The 21,249-nt window shown below is 44.3% G+C and overlaps 1 protein-coding gene across 2 annotated transcripts; it reads left to right on the forward strand.

Moving 5' to 3' along the window:
- The first annotated feature begins 1,405 nt into the window (after window positions 1–1,405).
- On the forward strand, window positions 1,406–19,535 carry ARMC10 (armadillo repeat containing 10). Of its 2 annotated transcripts, none has more exons than XM_090041968.1 (6): window positions 1,406–2,009; window positions 3,753–3,898; window positions 5,901–6,035; window positions 10,130–10,306; window positions 13,811–13,882; window positions 14,319–14,471. In XM_090041968.1, exons 1-6 carry the CDS (start codon window positions 1,850–1,852, stop codon window positions 14,454–14,456), a joined length of 828 nt encoding a protein of 275 aa, XP_089898094.1. In that variant the 5' UTR covers window positions 1,406–1,849; the 3' UTR covers window positions 14,457–14,471. The 2 variants fall into 2 exon arrangements, with proteins under 2 accessions (XP_089898094.1, XP_089898095.1); XM_090041969.1 differs by lacking the exon at window positions 14,319–14,471 and adding an exon at window positions 18,273–19,535 and having other exon boundaries at window positions 1,763–2,009.
- The last annotated feature ends 1,714 nt before the right edge of the window (window positions 19,536–21,249 follow it).

Raw genomic sequence — 21,249 nt, forward strand, 5'->3', positions numbered from 1 at the left:
GCACACCGAAAATCTATCAAAGACGGAAATACCCAATTACCTGTGGGGGCACATTTCTCAGAAGACAACCACTCGCTTTCCAACTACTCTCAGTTCTAATCCTCAAAGGGAATTTGCAAAACACCTTTTGTAGATGAGCCTACGAATTTCACTTCATAAATCTACTGGATACAAAAAAATCACACACTGAGTTATGGCACATTATAACCTGCTTGCCATCCAATAATCCCAGGTAACCTCTCTACATTTTGTCAGCTACATTCTGTCCCCAAGTTAACATTCCTCCTTTCCACCCCGCCACCCCCCACAAAACCTGTCTCACACCTATGAACTGGCATCCCCTCTGATCTCCGCTACCACAGATTTGCATTTTCACAGACCTGCATATTGGCTCAAGCTTCCTTTCCACCCAGGAGAGCACACAAACAGCAAACTCTCCCTTATGCCTAAAGAAGAGTATTTGGCCCCAAAAGCTTGTAAAGAACAATTTTTCCAATGGTTTAGTTCATCTAATAAAAGATATCACCTTTGCCCAAAGAAGCTTGTCTACAGAAAATAGTGAAGCATTAGTGCTAAGCAGAGGTAGCGGCCTATTTTTATGTACATGGAGAACAGTGGACCTAGGCCCGCTAAAAGAGCTATGAGCATGCCTCGGTTGGGGAGGCCACTAGATACATAACACTTGAGTACTTGGAACAACAAAAAAGAAAACAGGTGGGACTGGGATGGTCACAGCTTCATACGAAGGGAATTGAGTGGAGACACCAAGCAAAGAACTCCTGCCAGTGTCCATTGCCCCCTGAACGATTCCAAGGAGACTGTGGATGCCAGTCAGTGCAACTCTGCCCAGAGACATGTGCAGAGCGACAGGAAAATGGCCCCACAGTGCTTGGATTCCTCCTGGCCAGAATCTCCTCCTGGGCTGGTAGATGGCAAGTTTGGCCATCTACCAGCCCAGAAAGGAGCCAGAAGATTGGCCAGAAGGCCCCAGGCCCTGGATGGGGAGCGCATGAAGAGCGGTGTGGGGAGACGTGCAGCTAGAACCTCAGGAGTGTCCTGAGGAGGTGGTGGAGGGGCTGCAGCCTGGTGCATGCAAGGTAAGCGCAGGCGAGGACCTCCCTCTGCTGACAGATGTCAGGGATAAGCAGGGGCAGGGAACTGGCATAAAGAATGACAGGAGCTGGTTACTTTCACAAAATCTCTTTATCAAAATAGCCATTATTTTGCATCACAGAATCATAAAAAATGAGCGTTGGAAGGGACCTCAGGAGGTCACATCTACTCCAGCCCCCGGCTCCAAGCAGGAGCAGCCCCAGCTACATCATCCCAGCCAAGGCTTTGTTTACCCAGGTCTTAAAAACCGCCAAGGAAGGAGAGTGGCCAACTTGCCTGGGTAACCTGTCCCAGTGTTTTACTAACAGCGTTCACTACCCAGTGTCTTACTACCCTCCTAGCGAGAAAGTCTCTCCTAATATCTAGCTTCAGCGTCCCTTGAGGAACTTGAGATCACTGCTCCTTGCTGGGACGCAGCTGGTCTTCACGAGCCCGCTCCGCGGCGGCGGTGTTCAGCTACCTCTGGCGGAGACCCCGGGTGCTCTCGGCAGCACGTCAGATCCCAGGGCGGCCGGCAGGGGGCGCTGCCCAGCACGCGGGATCCTTAACTCGGCAGCGGTCGCTTTAACACAGCTCCTCGGGGCCGCTCAAGGCCCCCGGAACAGCAGAGCCCTCCCGCACGGGCCGGGGAGGCGGCGCCCGGGCTCCGTTTCCGGCGGCGCCCGGGCTCCGTTTCCGGCGGCGCCGCACGTGGCCCGGGGTCGGGGCCGGGCCCGATCGGCTCCTGCGGCCGCGCATGGGGGAGAGCGGCGCGCTGGGCTGGCGTGCGGGGCTGGCGGCGCTCGTGCTCGGAGCCGGCGCCTGCTATGGCCTGGCCCGGCTGGCCGGGAGCGGCGGGGCGGCCGCGGCCCCCAGGGGCGCCTGCGGCCGGGGCGGCCCGTGCGAGCGGCGCTCGGGTGAGGCCCGGCGGGGAGGGTGAGCCCCGCGCTGGCTCCAGGCTTTGCCCGCAGCCCGGCTCCGGTTCCGGGCCCGCGGCGTTTGGTGCACGGAGGCTCCGCGCCTCTTCGCTGCCGGGACGATCCCGGAGCGCAGGCAACTGGGCAGCGTCTGAATCCGGAGTCGCTCCGATTTGTCTGTCTCCAAGCAGAGAGACGGATGTGCCGTTTGCCTCGAGGCATCTGCATACTGCCATACATCTGTCCTGTAACCCACTGGTTTTTTTAGGACCTTTGGCAATGGACTTTAATATACTTCTTTTTGAAAGTAACTAGATTCCTTTCTAACCCTGTCACGTGCTCAGGGTGCCTTGTCTTGGATCTTGCTCGGCCCCTATTCTCTTATGTATTTATGTTTAAAAAAATAAAATGGGGGGGTACTTGGAATGAACCTGGAAATGGATGGAGTAAGCGGTGGGGTTCCCTCTCCCCCTTTCCCATGCCCATGGTAGCTGTTGGTTATCAAGATACTAGCTTTGGGTTTGGGTCAAAAAATAGTGAATTGTGAAAGAAGGAATTACAGGAGCTGGTTAGTTTAACAAAACCTCATGAAAGTAGCTCCTGAAGTATTGGGGGAGGGGGGTGGAATAGGGAGTTTTTGGGAGAGGGTTTGGTTTTGTTTGTTAGGGTTTTTTTGAGACCAGGTACTCTGAAGTAGTTCTGGTGATCCAAGGGTAGCAGGCTAAGTGACTTGGCTGGCTAAGTGACTTCACAACAAAGAGAATCTTTCACGCAAAGGCTGTTGCTTTATCAAAATATGAGAAAACTCAGCCAAAACTTTGTTGAGTATTCTCAAAGAAGAGAGTTGTTAGTGTCACTGAGCATAACCCTAAGTAACTCAAAAAAATAGAAAACCACGAGTATCGATGAAGCCCCTCTGCTCTAGGCCCAGGCGAGCCAGGGCCCCCCCCCCCTTGCCCAACCTTTGTAACCCTTTCTTTAGCTCCTGTAATCTTCTGTCCTTCTGAAAAACAAGCAAGCTAAAACTGTTATCTGTAAAATGCAAAAGCATCGCTCAGAGAGAGAAGAAAAAAAGAGAGATGAGGGGGGGCCAGCTAGTAAAAAACTTCTGTAGAAATGACCAAAGTATAAATATACACTGTTGCAGGGCTAGGGGCGCAAGATTTGAGACCATACAGTCTCCCTGCGCCTTTTACTTGAGCTCAAATAAACTCTGTCTACTTCTCCCCCCAGTGTGTTTATTTGGCGCGATGCACACTGAACAACAAACCCAATTGTTGCCTCCCTCGGGCACCTTGTGCCGGCAACAAAGCCTTTCAGTGCAATTCATGTGCCCCAGGAAGAGCAAAATCTTCCTGCACTGTGTTAGTATAGAATTCCAGGAAGAATACCGGTATAGTAAGTCCTCTTCTGTAATGTCTAAATAGGTTTCTATCTTCCATGTCCAGCTATGTGCTGAAAATTTGGGACAAGCATGCTTTGATTTTCATATAGCAAGAAGTTGAAATCTTATTTTAAGGGCAAAACAGAATCCAGACTTATCTCTGGCATTACTAAGGTTTACCATGGTATGGTAGCTGAATAAAATAAATCCCAGAATTGTGCGGCAAACCTTACAACTGACATGTTATCTGTAGATCCTAGCTGTAACAGCCCTGTAAAAGATACCGTGTACTGGGGCTCAGTAAAACCTCTCAAACCAGTTTTGAAATAATTACTTTTCCAACTTTCAAATATTAACAGATGGTGATCTTCCAAAATCAACCGATAGCCTGGATGCAAACCATCTACAGAAACTTATTCAACTGCTAGAGTCTACAGATGATCCATTGATTCAAGAGCAAATATTGGTGACTCTGAGCAACAGTGCTGCCTTCTCTGAAAATCAAGTAAGTATTGTTCTGAAGAAACAATTGCATTTCAAAACTAGCCCATGTGGAAGATGAGAACCCTCATTTGTAAATGTGTAAGCATGGGACTAGAGCTTCATGATAATCTTGGTTTAAAAACTGTGACCATGTGCAGGTTGCTTAATCTTGCCTTAGTTCTCCATCCATACAGTGAGTATAATTTACCACAGTAGGGCCTTGCTTTTCTAACCCCTGTGGGACTGTTTCCCATTTATACATTTCAGTGTTTTACGTGTATGTGGGAGATCTGTAATATAAAATAGCAGCAAAAAGAAAGAGGAATATAAAAAGCAAAACTCATACATAGCAGTCTAGGAGGGGTTTTTTACAATATTATGGATTCTTGTACCAAGAAAAAGCCCTGTGGATGCACAAGTTGCTGGTTCTGCATTTATGGTGACTAAGCTGGGAGGTCATGTAATCTGAGTGGTCACATAAATGGGGTTGACATAAGCAAGAACCTACTGTACTTAATATGGCTATTGTGATCCAACGCTTTTGTATAGTTTCATATTTTCAAAGCGCCATATGTGTGTATTACCACTAAATTTTATATAACATTATCTGATGGGTTTATAACATTATCTGAGAGATGCTGAGTTTCTGCAGTTTCCAGAACTGGACCTGAAACTTGCTTTAACAATCTAATCTCTATTTGTCTTCATAATGTTCTGATATTTGCACCATGTACAATCACAAATCAGTGCCTACCAGTGAATCTACTATTCCATTTGGTTGCGAATTTGAGAAATTTCTTTGGGAGATGTATATTTTTTGTGGAATCTGTAACAACTTAAACTGCAAACTCCTATACTTTTTTTTTCTTTAGATGCTTCTCATAATTGTAACAGTATTGTCTCAGCTACACTCAGTATCTCAGTAGGATGATGGGAATGTGAAGAATATGAGACTTTATTTTGAATCTTATTAAAACACGTGATGGCTCTTTCTGGAGCATAGAAAGAGACAGATTTTTTTTTACTTGGAACATTTCATAGCCCAGGTAAAAAGAAGCTAAATTTTAGACCTGTTGTTAATAATAATAATAATAATAATAATAGCAACCAGGAGTGGCAATGGCAAGTTTCCAGATACCATCGAGAAGTTATTGCTGAGGGAAGCACTTGGAGTTATGGGAGTTTGTTTTGCTATGTACTATCCCACTGTAATATTTAATCCGTTTATATAAGATGTTCTGCCTTTTTATTGTAAGCTACCCTAAGCCTTTTTTGGGTGAGGAGGCATATAAATCTAATAAATAAGTAATACTGAACCTGACTCTATAAACTTTCATAGCATAACATACTATTGAATTCAGAGGCATTTGCAAAGGCCTGGCAGCATTGAATAGATTGTTCTTTAAAGCAAGTGTACATTTATTGCCTTTGTCTGAAATGCTTAGCAAATATTGCTAATTTGCTAGTGTTTTTTTTTACCTTGTAAGTAGAGATGTTTTCCTCTTTTCATACATGGGGCTGTATTCTGGCTTAAACAGAGCTATCGTTGCTTCAATGGAAAGTAGCATGTGTAAAGCCAAAATGTGTCCAATTAATTACATATTTTAATTTGCTAAAGTAAAAGTAGTTGTTCAACCCTGATTTTTTTACCATTTTACAAGCTTTCTTAATTTGGACAATTTTGCAAGACTTATGTACTATATATTCCAGAAAAATGTGTGTGTGTACTTTGTCTATTGAAAAATTACATCTGAAAATAAGGTGATTATATCTAACCAGTTACTATAAATCGGCACCAAAATTTCAAAGAGAATAATATTTTAATCTACTATGTAGAAAAGTGTGTCAATATTTTTTGCTTAAATAGAAGCAAATCCTGAAGTCCCCTTTTTTCCCTTTAATTTACCCATTTATAGTAAATGGCATTTTCCCCCCATTTTTTCCTTTTTTTTTTATAGAAGATTTCAGGATTTCTTTTTTAGGATTAGGAGTAATCTAATTTAATTTATCTCTTTGCCTTTTAGGATATAATTCGAAACTTGGATGGCCTTTCTGTTATTGGAAAAATGGTCTCAGATAGCATCCCTAAAGTTAAAGAAAAAGCACTGAATGCACTCAATAACTTGAGTATGAATGTTAAAAATCAGGAAGAGTTAAAGGTAAGTCCTTAATTTTGTTAATATATTTTGCCTTTTAACATAAAATGGTATAGAGAATAATTATTAAAGAGGAAGATGCAGGAGTGTTTGGAAACCAGTGGTATATACAAACCAGCAAATTCAGATGGATGATGAGGCCAAGAGGAATGGCCAAGTGTATTAAATCACTAATAGTTCTAAAAGTCCAGATCCTGTTCCATTTACCAGTTATCTAAATCTACATAAGTACTCAGCCAAAAACGTCTTGTCTCAGGCGAGTGATCCTGTTTCACCTAGGGAGGTACATGGCGGCCCACTGTCTCTCTAAATCCACTCAGGCTGAAAATGATCTAAAGCACTGGGCTACTGGGCAGAAAGGACATTGATCCTATGTGTCTCTCTTGTGACCTAGGTACTTAAAGCTGAGATGAAAGCACATTTAATGGTTTTTCTGAGGGATTCAAGTGTTGAGTCTCAAACTTGGAGACTTAGGGTGCATCTATATGAGACATTTACTGTGGAGTTGAGTAATTAGCTCTGCAGTAAATGTCTTTGCATCTACATGTGCAGAGCTGTTAGGCTGAAGTAAACTAATAAACTACATGTAACTACAAATAGTAACTGCTGTGGAAGTTTTTTACTCTGCAGCACCGCACAGGTAGACGCTGATGTGGCTGGCAAGGGCACAAGGGTGCTTCAGTGCAGGAGCTGCTGCTGGCTAGCCCTGCCCTGGAGCACCCTCATGCCCCATCCAGGTCCTCTGCAGCACATTGAGCTGGATTGGAGCAACCCCACGCTACCAGGCTGACCCCCAGGAAGCTTTTGCCAGCCAGGGCTGGTCTGACCCAGCTCAACATGCTGTGGTCCTGGGCACACATTGTAACAGCATGCCTGGGAGCAATAAACTCTGGTACTATAAGTGCTGGAGTTTATTATTCCATGTTAATTGCATGTGTAGACATGCCCTTAGATGCCTAAAAGTTGCTTAAGAGGCATTTAGGAGTCTTAAAGGTAGACTAGGATTTGGGCCTAATGATTTTTTTAGTTCCAGGCGTGTTTCTGAGGGATAGGGGAAAAAAATCAATTTGATATCAATATTGGAAAGAAAATTTATTTTAAGATGGTATCCAGATAATTGTTCTAACATTAGCTTCAAATTAATTTATAAAATCTCTCAGAAAGTGCTCCAGGAATTCTCCTTTTTGCAAGTTTGTGGTGAGGTGGGTATGAGAATGCAGTTCCTGATGTGTACACCCCCCCCGCAACCACCACCACCACCATCCATACCCTTAGACTGAATCCTTGGGCAAAGTAGAGCAGTAAGACATAGAAAAACTTTCCTTATATCCCATTTAGACCATGTCCTTAAAAAATACGTTTTCCTTTCACAACACAAAAGGAAAGCATTGTTATGGCCTACCTTTTGAAAAAACAAAATGTTATACCTAAGCGGCCAGGTAATATAAGAACTAATAAAGCAATTCAGTCCTTCCCTTATGACTGCTGTAGATGCATCATTAATCAAAAGAAAATTTCTCTTTTAACCATATTCATGGTGAACCATAATCATGATTCAGTTGGTAACCAAAAGAGCAGGTAAAAGCAGAAGACCAATAAATATTGGTCTTCGAGACACGGTTTATCAGATGCTCTAAAACAAGGCATTTTTACAGACATATTTTGCTGGCATGAAGAAAGCAGAGATTTGTCACCTCTGCCGTGAAGACAATGAAATCATGCTTCGCATATAGAAAAGTAATCTAAGACAGCCTCCAGTCATTCCCAGAATGCTGCACCTTTGGCTAGCAAAGATTTTTCAGGTAAATTGCTTCCAGTCAGGTGGCCTCCCAAGCAGAACAAACAGGGAAATAAAAACTGGGCATGAATTTTTTTCTTCTAACAGTTTAGCCCACTCACACCAGTAGGAGTCAGAAACATTGGTGGCAACTGAAGCCAGCACCTGTAACTGACTCCACAACTTCCTGCCTGGTAAGACCAGGACATACCTAGGAGCAAAAACTAACTTGTTCCTTCATATCTATGATCTGTGTTAATGCATGCACAGAGAAACCTTTTTAACAAACTGCTTGATTAGTGCTAGAGACCTTGCAACACTATCTCTCTTGGTCTCTTTTCCTGCCATTTTTTTAGCTTGCTAAAATAAAAGCTCCAAAGCCACTTGTCAGCCGACAGTGACCTGTATCTCATTCAGACCTGAGGTTAAGACTATAACTTGCTCTTTATGTGGCTCACTCCTGTTTTTACTACCTGCTTGACCTATCAGCAACATTTCTAACACTGTTTATCACCAAATACTACTATATAAGAGGTTGAATGGAAATTTCCTGAAAAAGCTGGTCAAGCAAATGTCCCGGGTATGTGGCTCTGGGAGTGCCGATCTGAGGATAGCTGTGGAGTTAAGGCAGGCTGCTTCAGACCTGGGGACCTTATGGCTTCCAGAATCCTGGGCCAGCAGACTTCCCTGGCTGCCTGACTTCCATAGCCTAGATCACTGGTCACCAACCCGGGATCCCGATTAACAGGTAGATCCCAGAGCCTCTTTGGGTTGGGCTGGGGGGCCTAGACAGGTCCGGGAAGATGTGGTCATCCAGGGGCATTGGGGGGGGGGGCTTCCGCCGCTGGTCGCAACCCAGGAGTGGCCCCCCACCTGTGCTCCAGGCACAGCGGGCAGCCTGCAGCAGCAGCCACCTCATCTCGAGCACAGGGAGGGGCACAGGCCCCCAGAGCCTCTCTTGCATGCCCCTGGATGACCACATCTTCCCAGCCCTGGCTGGGGCCCGATTCACTTCTGTGTTGTGCCTGCCCAGCAGCCAGACGAGCATGGAATTGGGCCCCAGCCTGGCCAGGTCTGGGACTCTCTGCAGCCCACAGCTGCATGGTGGGGGTGCTCCCGCTGTTGGGCACAGCCTGGCAGAGGTCCTGGGGCTCATGCCCCCCCATCTGTGCTTGAGAAGAGGTGGCTGCTGCTGCAGGCTGCTTGCTGCTCCCAGAGCACAGGAGGGAGCAGGGAATGGATCCCAGGGCCTCACCAGGTTGCACCCAGCAATGGAAGAGTCGTGTCTGTTTCCCGCCCCCCCCCCCCCAACGGGCCCCTGGACTGCACAGTCTGACTTCTGTGCCATGGCTGCGCTGAGTTGCACCCACCCAAGTGGCTAGACAATCGTGGCGGTGGGCCCTGGCCCAGCCAGGTCTGGAAATCTCTGTAGTTCAGGGGCGTGTGGGGGGGAAGGGCCCCTGCCACTGGGTGCAGCCCAGTGGGCCTGTGCCCCCCCCACCTGTGCTTCAGGTGCAACGGGCAGCCAGCAGCAGCGGAGTGCAGGTCCTCCCAAAGTGAAAGGGGCAGGGGCACAGGCCCCTGGGATCTCTGCTAGGCTGCACCCAGAGGTGGGAGCCCCCCCCCGCCACACACCCTTGAACTGCAGAGAGTCCCAGACCCGGCTGGGCCGGGGCCCAATGCCACATTTATCTGGCCGCTAGGCGGGCAGAGCTCGGCACAGCTGCAGCACAGAATTTGAGATCGGGCCCTGGTCCAGTTGGGTCTGGGACACTCAGTGGTCCAGGGGTGTGGGGAGGACGGTAGATCCTGGGGTGCCTTTTACTACTAAAAAGTAATCTTCACCATAAAAAGGTTGGAGACCCACTGGCCTAGATTGACAGATGCCCTACCCTAGGAGTTAGGCAGCCTGCCATGGAGCCAAAGACCTTGGTTGCCCTGACGGAAGTTGGATGAAACTGATATGAATCTTGTTGTTTCTGGTGATGCTATGTAGTGTTGGGCAACAGTGAAAGGGACAAGAATCATGCTGATGTCAATTGGCCCTTGGCCAGTGGAGATGGGAACAAATTTGTTTTCAAAATACTATGTTTTGGTGTTTACCAAATGAAATGTGGGATATCATTTTCATTAAAAGCTTCGAGTTTTGGTTTTTTTAATTCTGATTCATGTTAAATAATTTGCTATGAACTTGAAAATAATCACAAAATAGAAATTTGGTTTGACAGGCTGTTCTAATTATGACTACTGACATGGCAAATGTTTTTTCTGAGCAGGTCAGCAAATTGTATATTTGATCCCTTTTTTTCTTTTCTTCAAGGAATACATTGTACATGTCTGTAGAGAGATTGAGTCATCGCCCTTGGACTCTGAACTGCAACTAGCTGGACTCAGATTGTTAACAAATATGTCTGTTACCAATAGCTACCATCCTATGTTGACGCATTTGATTCCATATTTTTTTCATTTGCTTTCAGAAGGAAATGAAAGGACGCAGGTACTGTGCTTTCATTAGTGTAACAAGTCAGTAACCAAGCTGTTTAATTTACCTGAAATTATTTTTCTATTTTTAGATTTAATTCATTTTTTGATCATTGGTTTCTAAATTACTTTAGGTCTTTCTTAAAAAGAAACTGAAAAATATTCACATTCAGTAATTATAAAGGGCTCAAGATTATTAGTCCATATTGCCCTCTGGCATAGAATTACTCACAGAGGGAGGAGTACTTTGCAAGCATCTTCCTGTATAATCCCTTCCCAAAACCATTCCCAGGCCAGGGTATTCCCTCTGACCACCTTCCCCCTGCAAAACTCCCTGTAAAAGAAGGTTTTTCTGCCCTAAATTCATAGTTGTTATGGTTGGAAGGGACCTGAGCAGATCATCAAGTCCGACCCCCTGCCATGGCAGGAAAGAGTACTAGGGTCAAATGACACTGGCAAGGTGTTCATCCAGCCTCCTTTTAAAGACCCCCAGAGCCAGCACCACTTCTCTTGGAAGCTGGTTCCAGATCCTAGCCACCCGGCCCGTGAAGTAGTGCCTCCTGATGTCTAGCCTGAATCTACCCTCTGCCAGCTTGTGACCGTTATTTCTTGTCACTCCTGGTGGCACTTACAGGAACAGGGACTCCCCCAGTGCCTGCTGATCCCCCCTGACTAGTTTGTAAATAGCCACTAGATCCCCCCTCAGCTATTTCTTGTGGAGGCTGAACAGGTTCAGGTCCTGTCGCCTCTCCTCATAGGGCCTGCACTGCTGCCCCCTGATCTTGTGAGTGGCCTCCTCTGGACCCTCTCCATGTTGTCCACGTCCCTTCTGAAGTGCGGTGCCCAGAACTGGACACAGTACTCCATTTCCTAAAACAGCGGTTCTTAACAGGGGTGCAGTGGCAGGCACTGTAGTGGAGCAATAGCAGCCAGGCAGATAAAATTGTCCCACATATAGGGCTGCAGACCACATGCTCTCCTCCTGCATTCAGGAGAAACCCTAGAGCAGACAGAAAAGGCAGCTTATGCTACAGTCCTTCCTGGAAGGCAGGCCCCTCTTTTTTCCTTCCTTCTCTTCCTGGAAATGAATACAGCCAGTTCCACTTGTCCCACATGCCTCTGTTTCCAGGAGATGCCATGCAGGGTCAGACCAAGAAGGGCTGCAGCATGAACCAACTCTCCTAACTGCTTTAGGGCCAAAGAACCGTAATGCAGAATGCCACAGCCTTTCCCAGTCTGGCTGTGCACTGGGTACGCTGCACAGTGTTACCTGCTGGCAGCAGTATGTGGTTGAGAACCACTGAGGGTAAGTAGAGCACAGCAGTGGTTCTTAGCTGGGGTGCTGCCACATTCAGAAAAAAATAGTGGACATGTGCCCTGACTCTGGAGGTTGAGAACCACTATCCTATGATCTCTAAAAGACCAGAACTAGCTACACAGCAATACTGCCTTTGCATTGCCTCTAGGAAAAATGAAATGCTACTAGGGGTTCTTGTGGTGTTGACTGTCCCCAGAAGTTTTGCTCACCCTGTGTATAGGGATTTCCTCTGCATGGAGTGCAGTATGGACAAAGTAATACCACTAACAATTACAGCTATACTATCCTTCCCAACTAACCCCTGTGGTGTGAAAATGAGTCTGACTTTAACCTGCCCACATGTGGCCTACAGTGACCCAATTCCATGGAGTGCTGTGCAGGTTAGCCAGGAGGGGAGTGCTATGGCAGTATTAGATTACCATCAGTATGCTTCTGCATTGGGTAAGGGAGATGCCTATGCAGAACATCAATAATTGTAAGTCTCTGTGGGGGACTGTACTGAGAATAAGGGTTCTCTCTGATTTAAAGTGAACTTTAACTCTGGAATTCTTATCTTATACTAGGAGTCAGCAACATTTTTGGGCTGAGTGCCAGAAACATCCACAACCTCAACTGTAAGATGTTGGTGTGCTAGGGGTGGACAGCGGGGGAGCCATGAAGGGCCCAATCCTTGTGGCAGTGCAGCCCCGGCTCCTTCCTTGCTGTTTGTCCAGTGGCGCACTTGTACCTAGTGCCAGCAGAGAGCCAGACTGGAGCTCCACAGACCCGAGTGCAGCTGTTTGCAGCCTCCTAGCTGCCTGCCACAGTCGGATCGGGCTCTGGGCAGACCTGTGCTGCCTGCCATGAGCCCAAGCTGCTTTCAGCAGGCAGCTGCACTGGGGTCTGCAGAGCCCTGGCCCAGCTCACTGTTACCAGCAGATGCATGTGCACCTCAGCGGACGATGGGAAAGGGGCCAGGGCTTCAGTGCCACAAAGATCAGACCCCTTGTGGCTCTCCCACCATCCGCCCCAAGGCACATGTGCCAAGCAAAATGCCTTCACGTGGCATGCTGTGACGTGCTGGGGGTTGCCTACCCCTGTCTTACACATTTGGTTCTCCTGGGAGCTCCAAGTATATTTAGAGAATAGATTGCAATCAATATCTATCATGTATAGGTGAGAGCAGAAATTTGCCCTTTGACTTTCCTTCTGCAGTACATATTAGACCTTAACTAGTAGTGGTTTACTCTCATCTGGATCTGTCATAGTTGCAGTGACCTGTGTGTATTTCTACAGGATACCTTCTTTCTTAATGTTGTTTTTCAAAAGGAATACATATACTTTCAAACTACAAGCAAAAAATATTGGGAATCTTACTTCCTCTTTTCATTAGGGGCAAATTCAGTACATTCATGCCAGCTAAATCCTGTTCACTCTTATTCCCCGAGTTCCAGTGCATTTATCAGGATGATTTATGTAAGTCGAATCTGCATTTTCCCTCATCCCATTCTTTGGTTTTGACTAAAGTATCATGTCCATGCCACAAGGTGGCATTATATGAACATTAGGCTCTGAGAAAGGAAAGGCAGAGTACAGACCTACTTCTATCAGAATTGAAAATATGGTAATAATCATTAATTCATTAAAACATCCCTAGTCTTGTATCTAACATTTGTTAGAAGGTTAGTTCAGTAAGCAGTTGGGCGATTCATTTAGTTGGCCTAGTAGCTTTAGACATTAAGTCAGTGGATGAGAGACCAGACCCTTAGAGAACTTAGCTGCTGTCGGTCTTTGTTACATTACCATTATAAAAAGAGAGTGGATGAGTAACTACTGGAGTTGCCACAGATTGACATTATAAACAACAGGAGCAAAATTTACTGCTACAACATCTTCGCTTTGTCTTAGCATTATTTATTTGAAAATAAGGATGAATAGTCTTTTTTCTGTATAGCATCAGCACATAGAAAGTATCTATTTCAAAGATCTTGAAGTCTTAAAGATAAGCCAAAAGCAGGACAGCAAGAAGCACAAAGGTGTTGGGAATGGGGGGAGCTGTCTCTCTTCTACTGAAGAAATAAATTGTTATGAGAAGGTAGTGGGTGGTGAATTGGCAAAGCATGGTTAGAGTAAAGAAAGGCACAGGAATGGAGGAAGAGAACAAAGTGGTGTCAAGTATAGTTCTTCTGTTTGATACATGAAATATTATGTTCCTCATTTCAGATTCAAGTCCTGAAAGTACTTGTGAACTTATCTGCAAACCCAGCCATGACAAGACATCTTCTTGGTTCTCAGGTAAGATTTCTACTATTTTGAGGAGTTTGTTTGAAATATTTTAGCACAAAACTTCATGGAAATACTCCTCTTAAATCTGTGCTTCAAAAATCATATAGTATGGGCAGCTTAGTATTTTATGATAAAAGTTTTACTCTAATGAAGCTAAAATGAAAAACAGAATAAAGCATGTCTCTATATGCTAATCCTCCTCCAGATTATTCTATAGCAGAAGTATCACATAAAGTATGTGGCATCATGTCTGCCAGATGCCCAAAATGAAGTGTTTTCTGTAAGATGACACAGAGCAGTAGCCTCATTTTATGTGCATTAGAGGTGCACTGATATATCTGTGCCATATCAGATCGGCACCAATAAAAGAAAATTAACATTATTGGGTTTTTATGGCCAGCGTAGCCAGTAACATACCAATAAATATAATGTACCCATTGGCCAGGGCCCTGGACACTGCATGTGTGTGTGCAGCTGCAGCATGCATGTGGCCAGGAATGTAGCAGGCAGGATGGAGAACAGCACCCTGCAGGTAAGTCTGAAGGGGAAGGGGAAGGGGCATGGAGGTGGGGTTGCAGAATGAGGCCCCCATTGTGAGGGAGAGAGTGGGGCAGAGGTTGGGGCACTGCCTTGCCAAAGCAGCGAACGGGGGGGGTGGGGAACAGGATGAAGCCCTGGGTGGCTCATCCAGGGGGGCACTGGGGTGGGGGGAGGGGGAGAGAAGAGTGAGGGCAGCTCCCCACTGCTGCACACACCCCCAGGGGAGGCATGGGGGCCAAGGGTTCCCCCCTCCCCCCAGTTTATGCACAGGGTGAGAGTGGATGCAGGCTCAGGGCTCTCCACCCTGTTGCCTTTGCCCCAGGAGCTGCGTACTGGCTGCACATCCCCTGCCAGTCCAGCAGTGGTGGTGGCGGTGAGTTGTCTCCTGCTGCTGGATGGGCAGGAGACATGTGGCCAGCATGCAGCTCCCAGGGCAAAGGCAGCAAGATGGAGCATCCTGAGCCCACAGCAGGCAGCCTGCATCTGCCCCCACCCTGCTCAGCTCTGGTTAGAAGCATCCCCATGCTTAAAAATTGTGACAGTAGTACTTGAACTAAAGCTTATTTGACAAACTTTAGTTCAAGCGCTCCCGCTGCCATTTTTAAGTACTGGGATGCTGATCCCCTAGATGAGCTGCCTGCAGCTCTGTCCCACTCCCCACCCTGGCTGGGAAGTGCACCCTGCCCCTGCCCCACTCCCTCCCTCACCATGGGGGCTTCGATCTGCCCACTGCCCTGCCCCTTCCCCTTCACAGACTTACCTGCAGGGCACTGCTCTCCCCACTGCCCAGCTGCATTCTTGTAAATTGGTTTTCAGATCTGTATTGGCCAATATGCCTGGTGAATAATTGGCTATCGGCATCAGCCAAAAAAATCTTTATTAGTACACTCCTAGTGGATATGTTAACCTGTGTAGACAGATAATGTACTTAGTTGGTTTTTCTACCTATGGCCATCTAAAAAAGGGGTGCGCTGCAGATTCCTTCAGATGTATCCTTCAGTGTTTCATTTTTCCTTGTCTCAAAAAAAAAAAAAAATCACTTCAGCTGAGAAAATTAGAAGGATCTTGTATGCAAGTACATCTCTCTCCACAGATACTTGCATAAGGTTGTCGTCTGGCATTGTTACCCTTCCCAGTGCAGCTCCTAGGTACCAGAGTAGAGCTGGCACTCGTCCTTAGTGTCTCTGGTTGCGGACAGATGAAAGTGTTAAAAGAGATGGTAGTGGGGAGGAAAGAATCTGCTACATACTAAGCTTATCTACAGTAACTGTTCATGTCCAAAAGCAGGAGACGAGGGGGAACTTGCTGAATGTTCACTGCTCTGAAGTAACCGTTTTGTGTGTCCACTCTCTATTTTGTGCCAGCTAAATCTCAGTAGTTTTAGGAGCTGTTTCACTGAAAAGTAAAGAACCATTTTCAGTTTTCCCTTACTGTGAAACAGAGTGGACACACAAACTAATATAGTAGGTTCCCACTCGTATCCTGCTTTTAACTCAGTATTGTACTCTCAAATTTGAGTATTAATAGCTTATGCTCTGTTACAATGCAACTAGGGAAATAATATGGCTGGCCAGTAGTAGTTTTATACAGACTTGATGTAAGTCAGTAGTGGGCACATGACCTTAGATCACAAAACTAAGGTAATAGACAAATGCAGTAAGTCTAATTTAAGACTCATATGCAGTGAAACTACAGACAAGTCATAGATATTTCAGGGTATTCTAGGGAGGTAAAGAAAAAAATGAATGAAAAAGCAACCTGCATAGTAATTACTTGATGTAAATAATTATTGTGAAGCAAATGAATAATTACCATATTTGCTTATGTCAGGGATGGGCAAAATGTGGCCTGCCAGGCCATTCTATCCAGCCTGTGGGGCCCCTAAAAAACTTTAGAAAATTAATATTTATCTGCCCCTGGCTGCCTGGCATGTGGCCCTCAATGGCTTGCCAAAACTCAGCAGCTCTCTGCCCAAAATAATTGCCCGCCCCTGGCTTATGTACACATGTACTTTTTCCCCAAACCCCAGCTGCTGGAAAGAACCTCCCAAATATAAATAAGCATTACAGAACCTGGTAGAAAGTTATTTTTCTAGTGCTCCTCTTTTCCTGACCTGCTTCAGTTCCTTCATTTGCTGGTAGCAACTTGCCCAAGGCTTCTTTTTTTTAAAGAAAAATCACAAGTCCAATCATGAAAGTAGAAGGCACAAAGTCATTGAACAGCTACAACTTATCAAGAGTTAAAGCAAGAGAGGAGGACAATGCCTATGCCCTGCCACTGCAATGGCAGAAAAGTTATTTATTAACATAATCCTAGGAAGGACCAGGCCCCATGCTGCTGAGGAAAGAGGAACCCTCCCCCCAACCCCCGTCCTTGCCAGTCTGACCTGGGGTGAAAAATCCTGTTTGCCTTCAAAATTGGTGTTTGGTTTGGCTCTGAGCAGAAGTGCAAGACCCTGTAGCCACAAGCTAGAATGAATACAATAATGTATGAAATCAACATCCCTTCAAGTTGGCTTTAAGCAGTACTGCCCTTTACTCTCAAATTAGCTTCTCAAAACATTCAGAGTATCCAACATGCTTTGTGTAGTGTCAACGCTTCAGTTTTAAAACCCATTTATGGGAGTCTCTGGCACAAACAAAGCTAATCAAGTGTCCTACCACAATTGATTATAAAAATAAAATAAAAAGTAGTAAGTCAGATTACAATAAATGGTTGCATACTCTTGATAAATTCCATATCATTTTACTCTTTGATTGTAGGTTGGGGTTTTTTGTTTTCCCAAGGAACACTTTTGGGTGAAACATGAGACAATATGGAACATAAGTAAAAATAGCTTCTGTAGAAGTGGTTCCATTACCTAACCAATGTTTCTACCCCCACCCATCCAAACAAATATTTGTATTCGGGGTTTGTCTCCCAAACGGTCCATCACATGGCCAGCAGGTAAGAATGTTAGAGCAAAACTGACTATTCTTTTCCAAGATGAGAGGATAAATAAGTGAAAAGCAAGCTTGACTTTTCAAACAGTTTTCTTAATCCCAAGCATGCTTAGTAGCATAGGCAAATATTTTTATATAGTCTTTAAGATGAATGTGGACTCAAGTACTTAAGGATGTTGTATGTGAAAAGAATTTAATTATCTCAGTTATCACAGATTAACACCAATGGGCAGCATTGTCACAGAGATTCTAGGACTTTGCAAGATCCTGCAAACACTTCCAGCATATTGGGAAAGACTGGACTGCCACTGTTACGCTGTTTGTTTGTTTGAAGGGGCTGGTGGGGTGTACAAACACACGTTCTCAATCCAGCACCTGTTTAAGGTCAGACCAAAATAAGAACCATGGATTGAATATATGATGCCTGGCTTAGGTTTAAGATTTTTTAAACTATTTGGTCTGCCTAATTTTAACTGAAACAAGATTTGAGTAGCCAAGTACTCCAATCTTCAACATACCATAAAAGTATTTTTATTCAGCCTGCAGCTTAAATATTTTGTCAAGTACGAGGGTTTTAAACCATGGTGCTGGGCGGAAGAAATACTCCAGCTCTTACAAGGAAAATGCTGGGGAAAGTCCCAACCACGTTCCAGAGATTCAGAGTACAAAGTGTCTGTCAGCCTGCAACACACAAACCAATCTTCTTTTAAAGAGAAAAATGTGTAGCCTGGCATGATTTCATAGCTCATCACAGCTGCAACATTTTCTATTAAGTTTTTTTGCTTTAGTCAGGTTACTTGCAGTTAACTCATTTAATAATTATTTTAAAAATCATTGTTTTTTCATATCAGGAGTCCTTCCCATACTTGTATACAATTGATTGAATAAGCCTGACTATTGTGTACTTGATGTTCTAGGCACCATCGTTGCTTTCCCTTTTTGACAACTGCATAAACAAAGATGTTCTGCTTCGAGCCTTGGTGTTTGTCACAAATTTGAACAAGAACATGAAAAATGCCAGGGGAGCCATTATCCAGGATCAGTACAATGAAGATTCGATTTTTTCTGTGCTCTTTGGAGATTCTACCCAGTATGCTCAAAAATTGGCCTCTTTATTGCATCATCCGGATACAGAAGTGAAAGAACAAGTTGTTAAAATAATAACACAACAGTGAAATGTTAAAGTGACTAATCTGATCAAAAGTTAATGTTTATATTCAGTTTTAAGATGAATGTTCTTTCATGAAAGAATGAAGTATAACCTACAGATCTTATTTTACTGAGCACTATTATATTACTGTAAGCATGGCAGTTGACCTCAAAGAATCTCAATGCAATAATACATCATGCGTTAGATTTGTTATTGGAGTGCTCTAAAATGATGATTTGTTCAGCACTGGCAAAGCACCACATAAAAATTGGTATGTAAATATGATGGAGGAAAGGCCTCTTGGGGAATGGAAACTGGAGTTCTGAAACACTAAGCTCAGATTTTTAAAGAAAACTTAGTATTATCTCCTAATGTTGAAAGCAGATTTTTTCATAACTTTCCCATACAGAGATTTATGATCTATTATTATTATTATTTAAAAATTAATTCTAGGTGTAATCTATTAAAGTTTCTCAGCCTGGAGTTTAAATGTCTAAACTAATCCTTTAAAAAATAATTAATGTTTTATGTTATTATATTAACTTCAATATACATATGCAGGAATCTTTTTTGGAGCATCCAAGTAAAATTAGTGGCCAAACTATAATTTGAATGGAAGCATAATTTAAAATCAATTCATATGATGTAAAACTTAAGGAAAATTTCTAAAACAACAAAAACAAAACAAGTAGCTTATAAGCATTGTTCCCCCTCTTAGTTTTTGAGTGAAATTAGTTAATACAAAACAAAGCACATACAAGCACTTTGCTGTATCCCATTTCAATTAAACTACAGTGCAGCCAAAACAAGAAAACAGGCTTTAAAGGTTAATAAAAAGCAAAACAGCAATTCAAATGGAAAAAGTATTTATATGTTTGTTTGTTTTTTAATGTTAAAAGATATTTATTTTGATTGGCTTTATACTGAAGATTAACTAGAGGTGTATGAAGTTTTTTGCCAACATCTTTACCACAACAATAGTATTTTGTTATTTTTTTAACCAATTAAAATTGTATTTTGTTATCTTTTACCTCTGTCGTAAGAGTGTGTATTTGTCTGCCTCGTCTGAGGTAGCCATTGGAATTAATGAAGATCCATGCTACAACGCAAGGTAAATGTAGTCTTATGAATTAAAATACTGGGTCAGATTCTCCACTCAGTGTCTATGTCCAAATGAGCGTAGCTGTACAGTGTGTGCAGCACCACTTACTGCACATTCAACTGTTCTCTGTGCTGCAAGGTAACGGGGGCGGGGAGGGTTGACCCTGGGATATCCCAGGGTCAAAAAAAAAAAACCTAAAAAAGGGTGAAGCAGTATACGTGGGGACAGCGTGCACCACCCAGAACAGGAGCCTGGCAGGTTGGAGCCACACTTCAAATGCCAGCCAGGCTCTGAGCAGCAGGATCGCCACTGCTGCAGCCCGAGGACATCCCCACATAAGGCTGCTGGGGCCAGCCCAGTGCTGGCCCCAGCCTCCCCTACCCCACCCCATCCAAGGGTAACCTGCCATGTGCCAGAGGGCAAATAGCACAGGTGTTCCCTGGGGACAAGTAGCAGCAGCAGCACAGGATTTGCCACTGCTTCTTGTCCCTGGGGGAACAAACGTCCACGCTCATGTGAACGCAACCCATTACACCGATTTTTTTTTTTTTTTATGCTGATGTGACTGCATTAAAAATAGTTTTATAGAGGTGGTGTGATACAGATAAAGACCAATCTGCTAAAACACTTTATGTGAGGGTGTCTATACTTGTGCTGCGTTGGGGGGCAGAATGAGTGCTTCCATTGAATTTGTTCCTCAGTATTTTCTAATGAACTATGCAGCGTTACTTTGAGAAGAAATAAGATGCATTTAAACAACAAAATGTTTAGAAACACAAAGCAAACCCATTAATTCAGTGACTGGTTGAACTCCATCCTTCTTTTAGTAGCTTTTAAAGTACAGAACATGATCTGCACACAGCCCATGGGCCCTGGAAGCTACCTTTCCTGCCACATGTCAGGGGAGGACCCAGGGTCTGCATGCCACATGCAGAGCCTATGCTGCCAGTGGAGTTCAGGGGTCTTCATGCTGCCATGCAGCCTGGGCAGTATGGGGAGCAGTGGGGAGGAGTCCTGGGAAGGGCTGCCCCTGCCATGCATGGCCTAAGGGCCACATATTGGCACTGCCTGCAGCCCCAGCTGCAGCTAAGTTGGACAGGCCTGAGATAGATGAGGTAGTGAAAATAAACATCTTCCACTGAAACAAGGCTGCTAAATTGTCTTAAGTGAACTGAACAGAGAATAAAATAGCAGATTGAAGTGAGTGAGGCTTTGTTGGTTTCTAACAATATTCATATTAAAAAAACAAAACAAAAATATTTTGCCTAATCTTTTTAATAAATCTTTTAGATACATGATCTATATCAACTGGTAACCAAGTACTGTACTGGTCTTCCCCCAGTCCCTTCTAGTTTTTCAGGATTGTTGTGCACACGTATTAACTTTTGTAATGTAACATGCTAACAGCACCCTTTAGTCTGCAAGAAAAGATAGGATCTCATAGTAAGTAGTTCACTTTGAGAAATTCTCTCCACCTCCTTATGAATAGCAGTAGGTTGAAAATGTTATTTGTTTTTCCCTGTAAGCATAGAGGTGTGACTGATTAATAATGACAAAGTTGAAGCAGAGCTAGCGGTTAATATTATTTCAAGCAAAACTGCTGCTATCCTACCAAGCTGTTTTGACGCTAGAGCAACCCTGC

This window comes from Crocodylus siamensis, chromosome 4 (genome assembly GCF_052110815.1).
Source record: "Crocodylus siamensis isolate JL-2025a chromosome 4, ASM5211081v1, whole genome shotgun sequence".
In the NCBI taxonomy this organism is placed as follows: domain Eukaryota; kingdom Metazoa; phylum Chordata; order Crocodylia; family Crocodylidae; genus Crocodylus; species Crocodylus siamensis.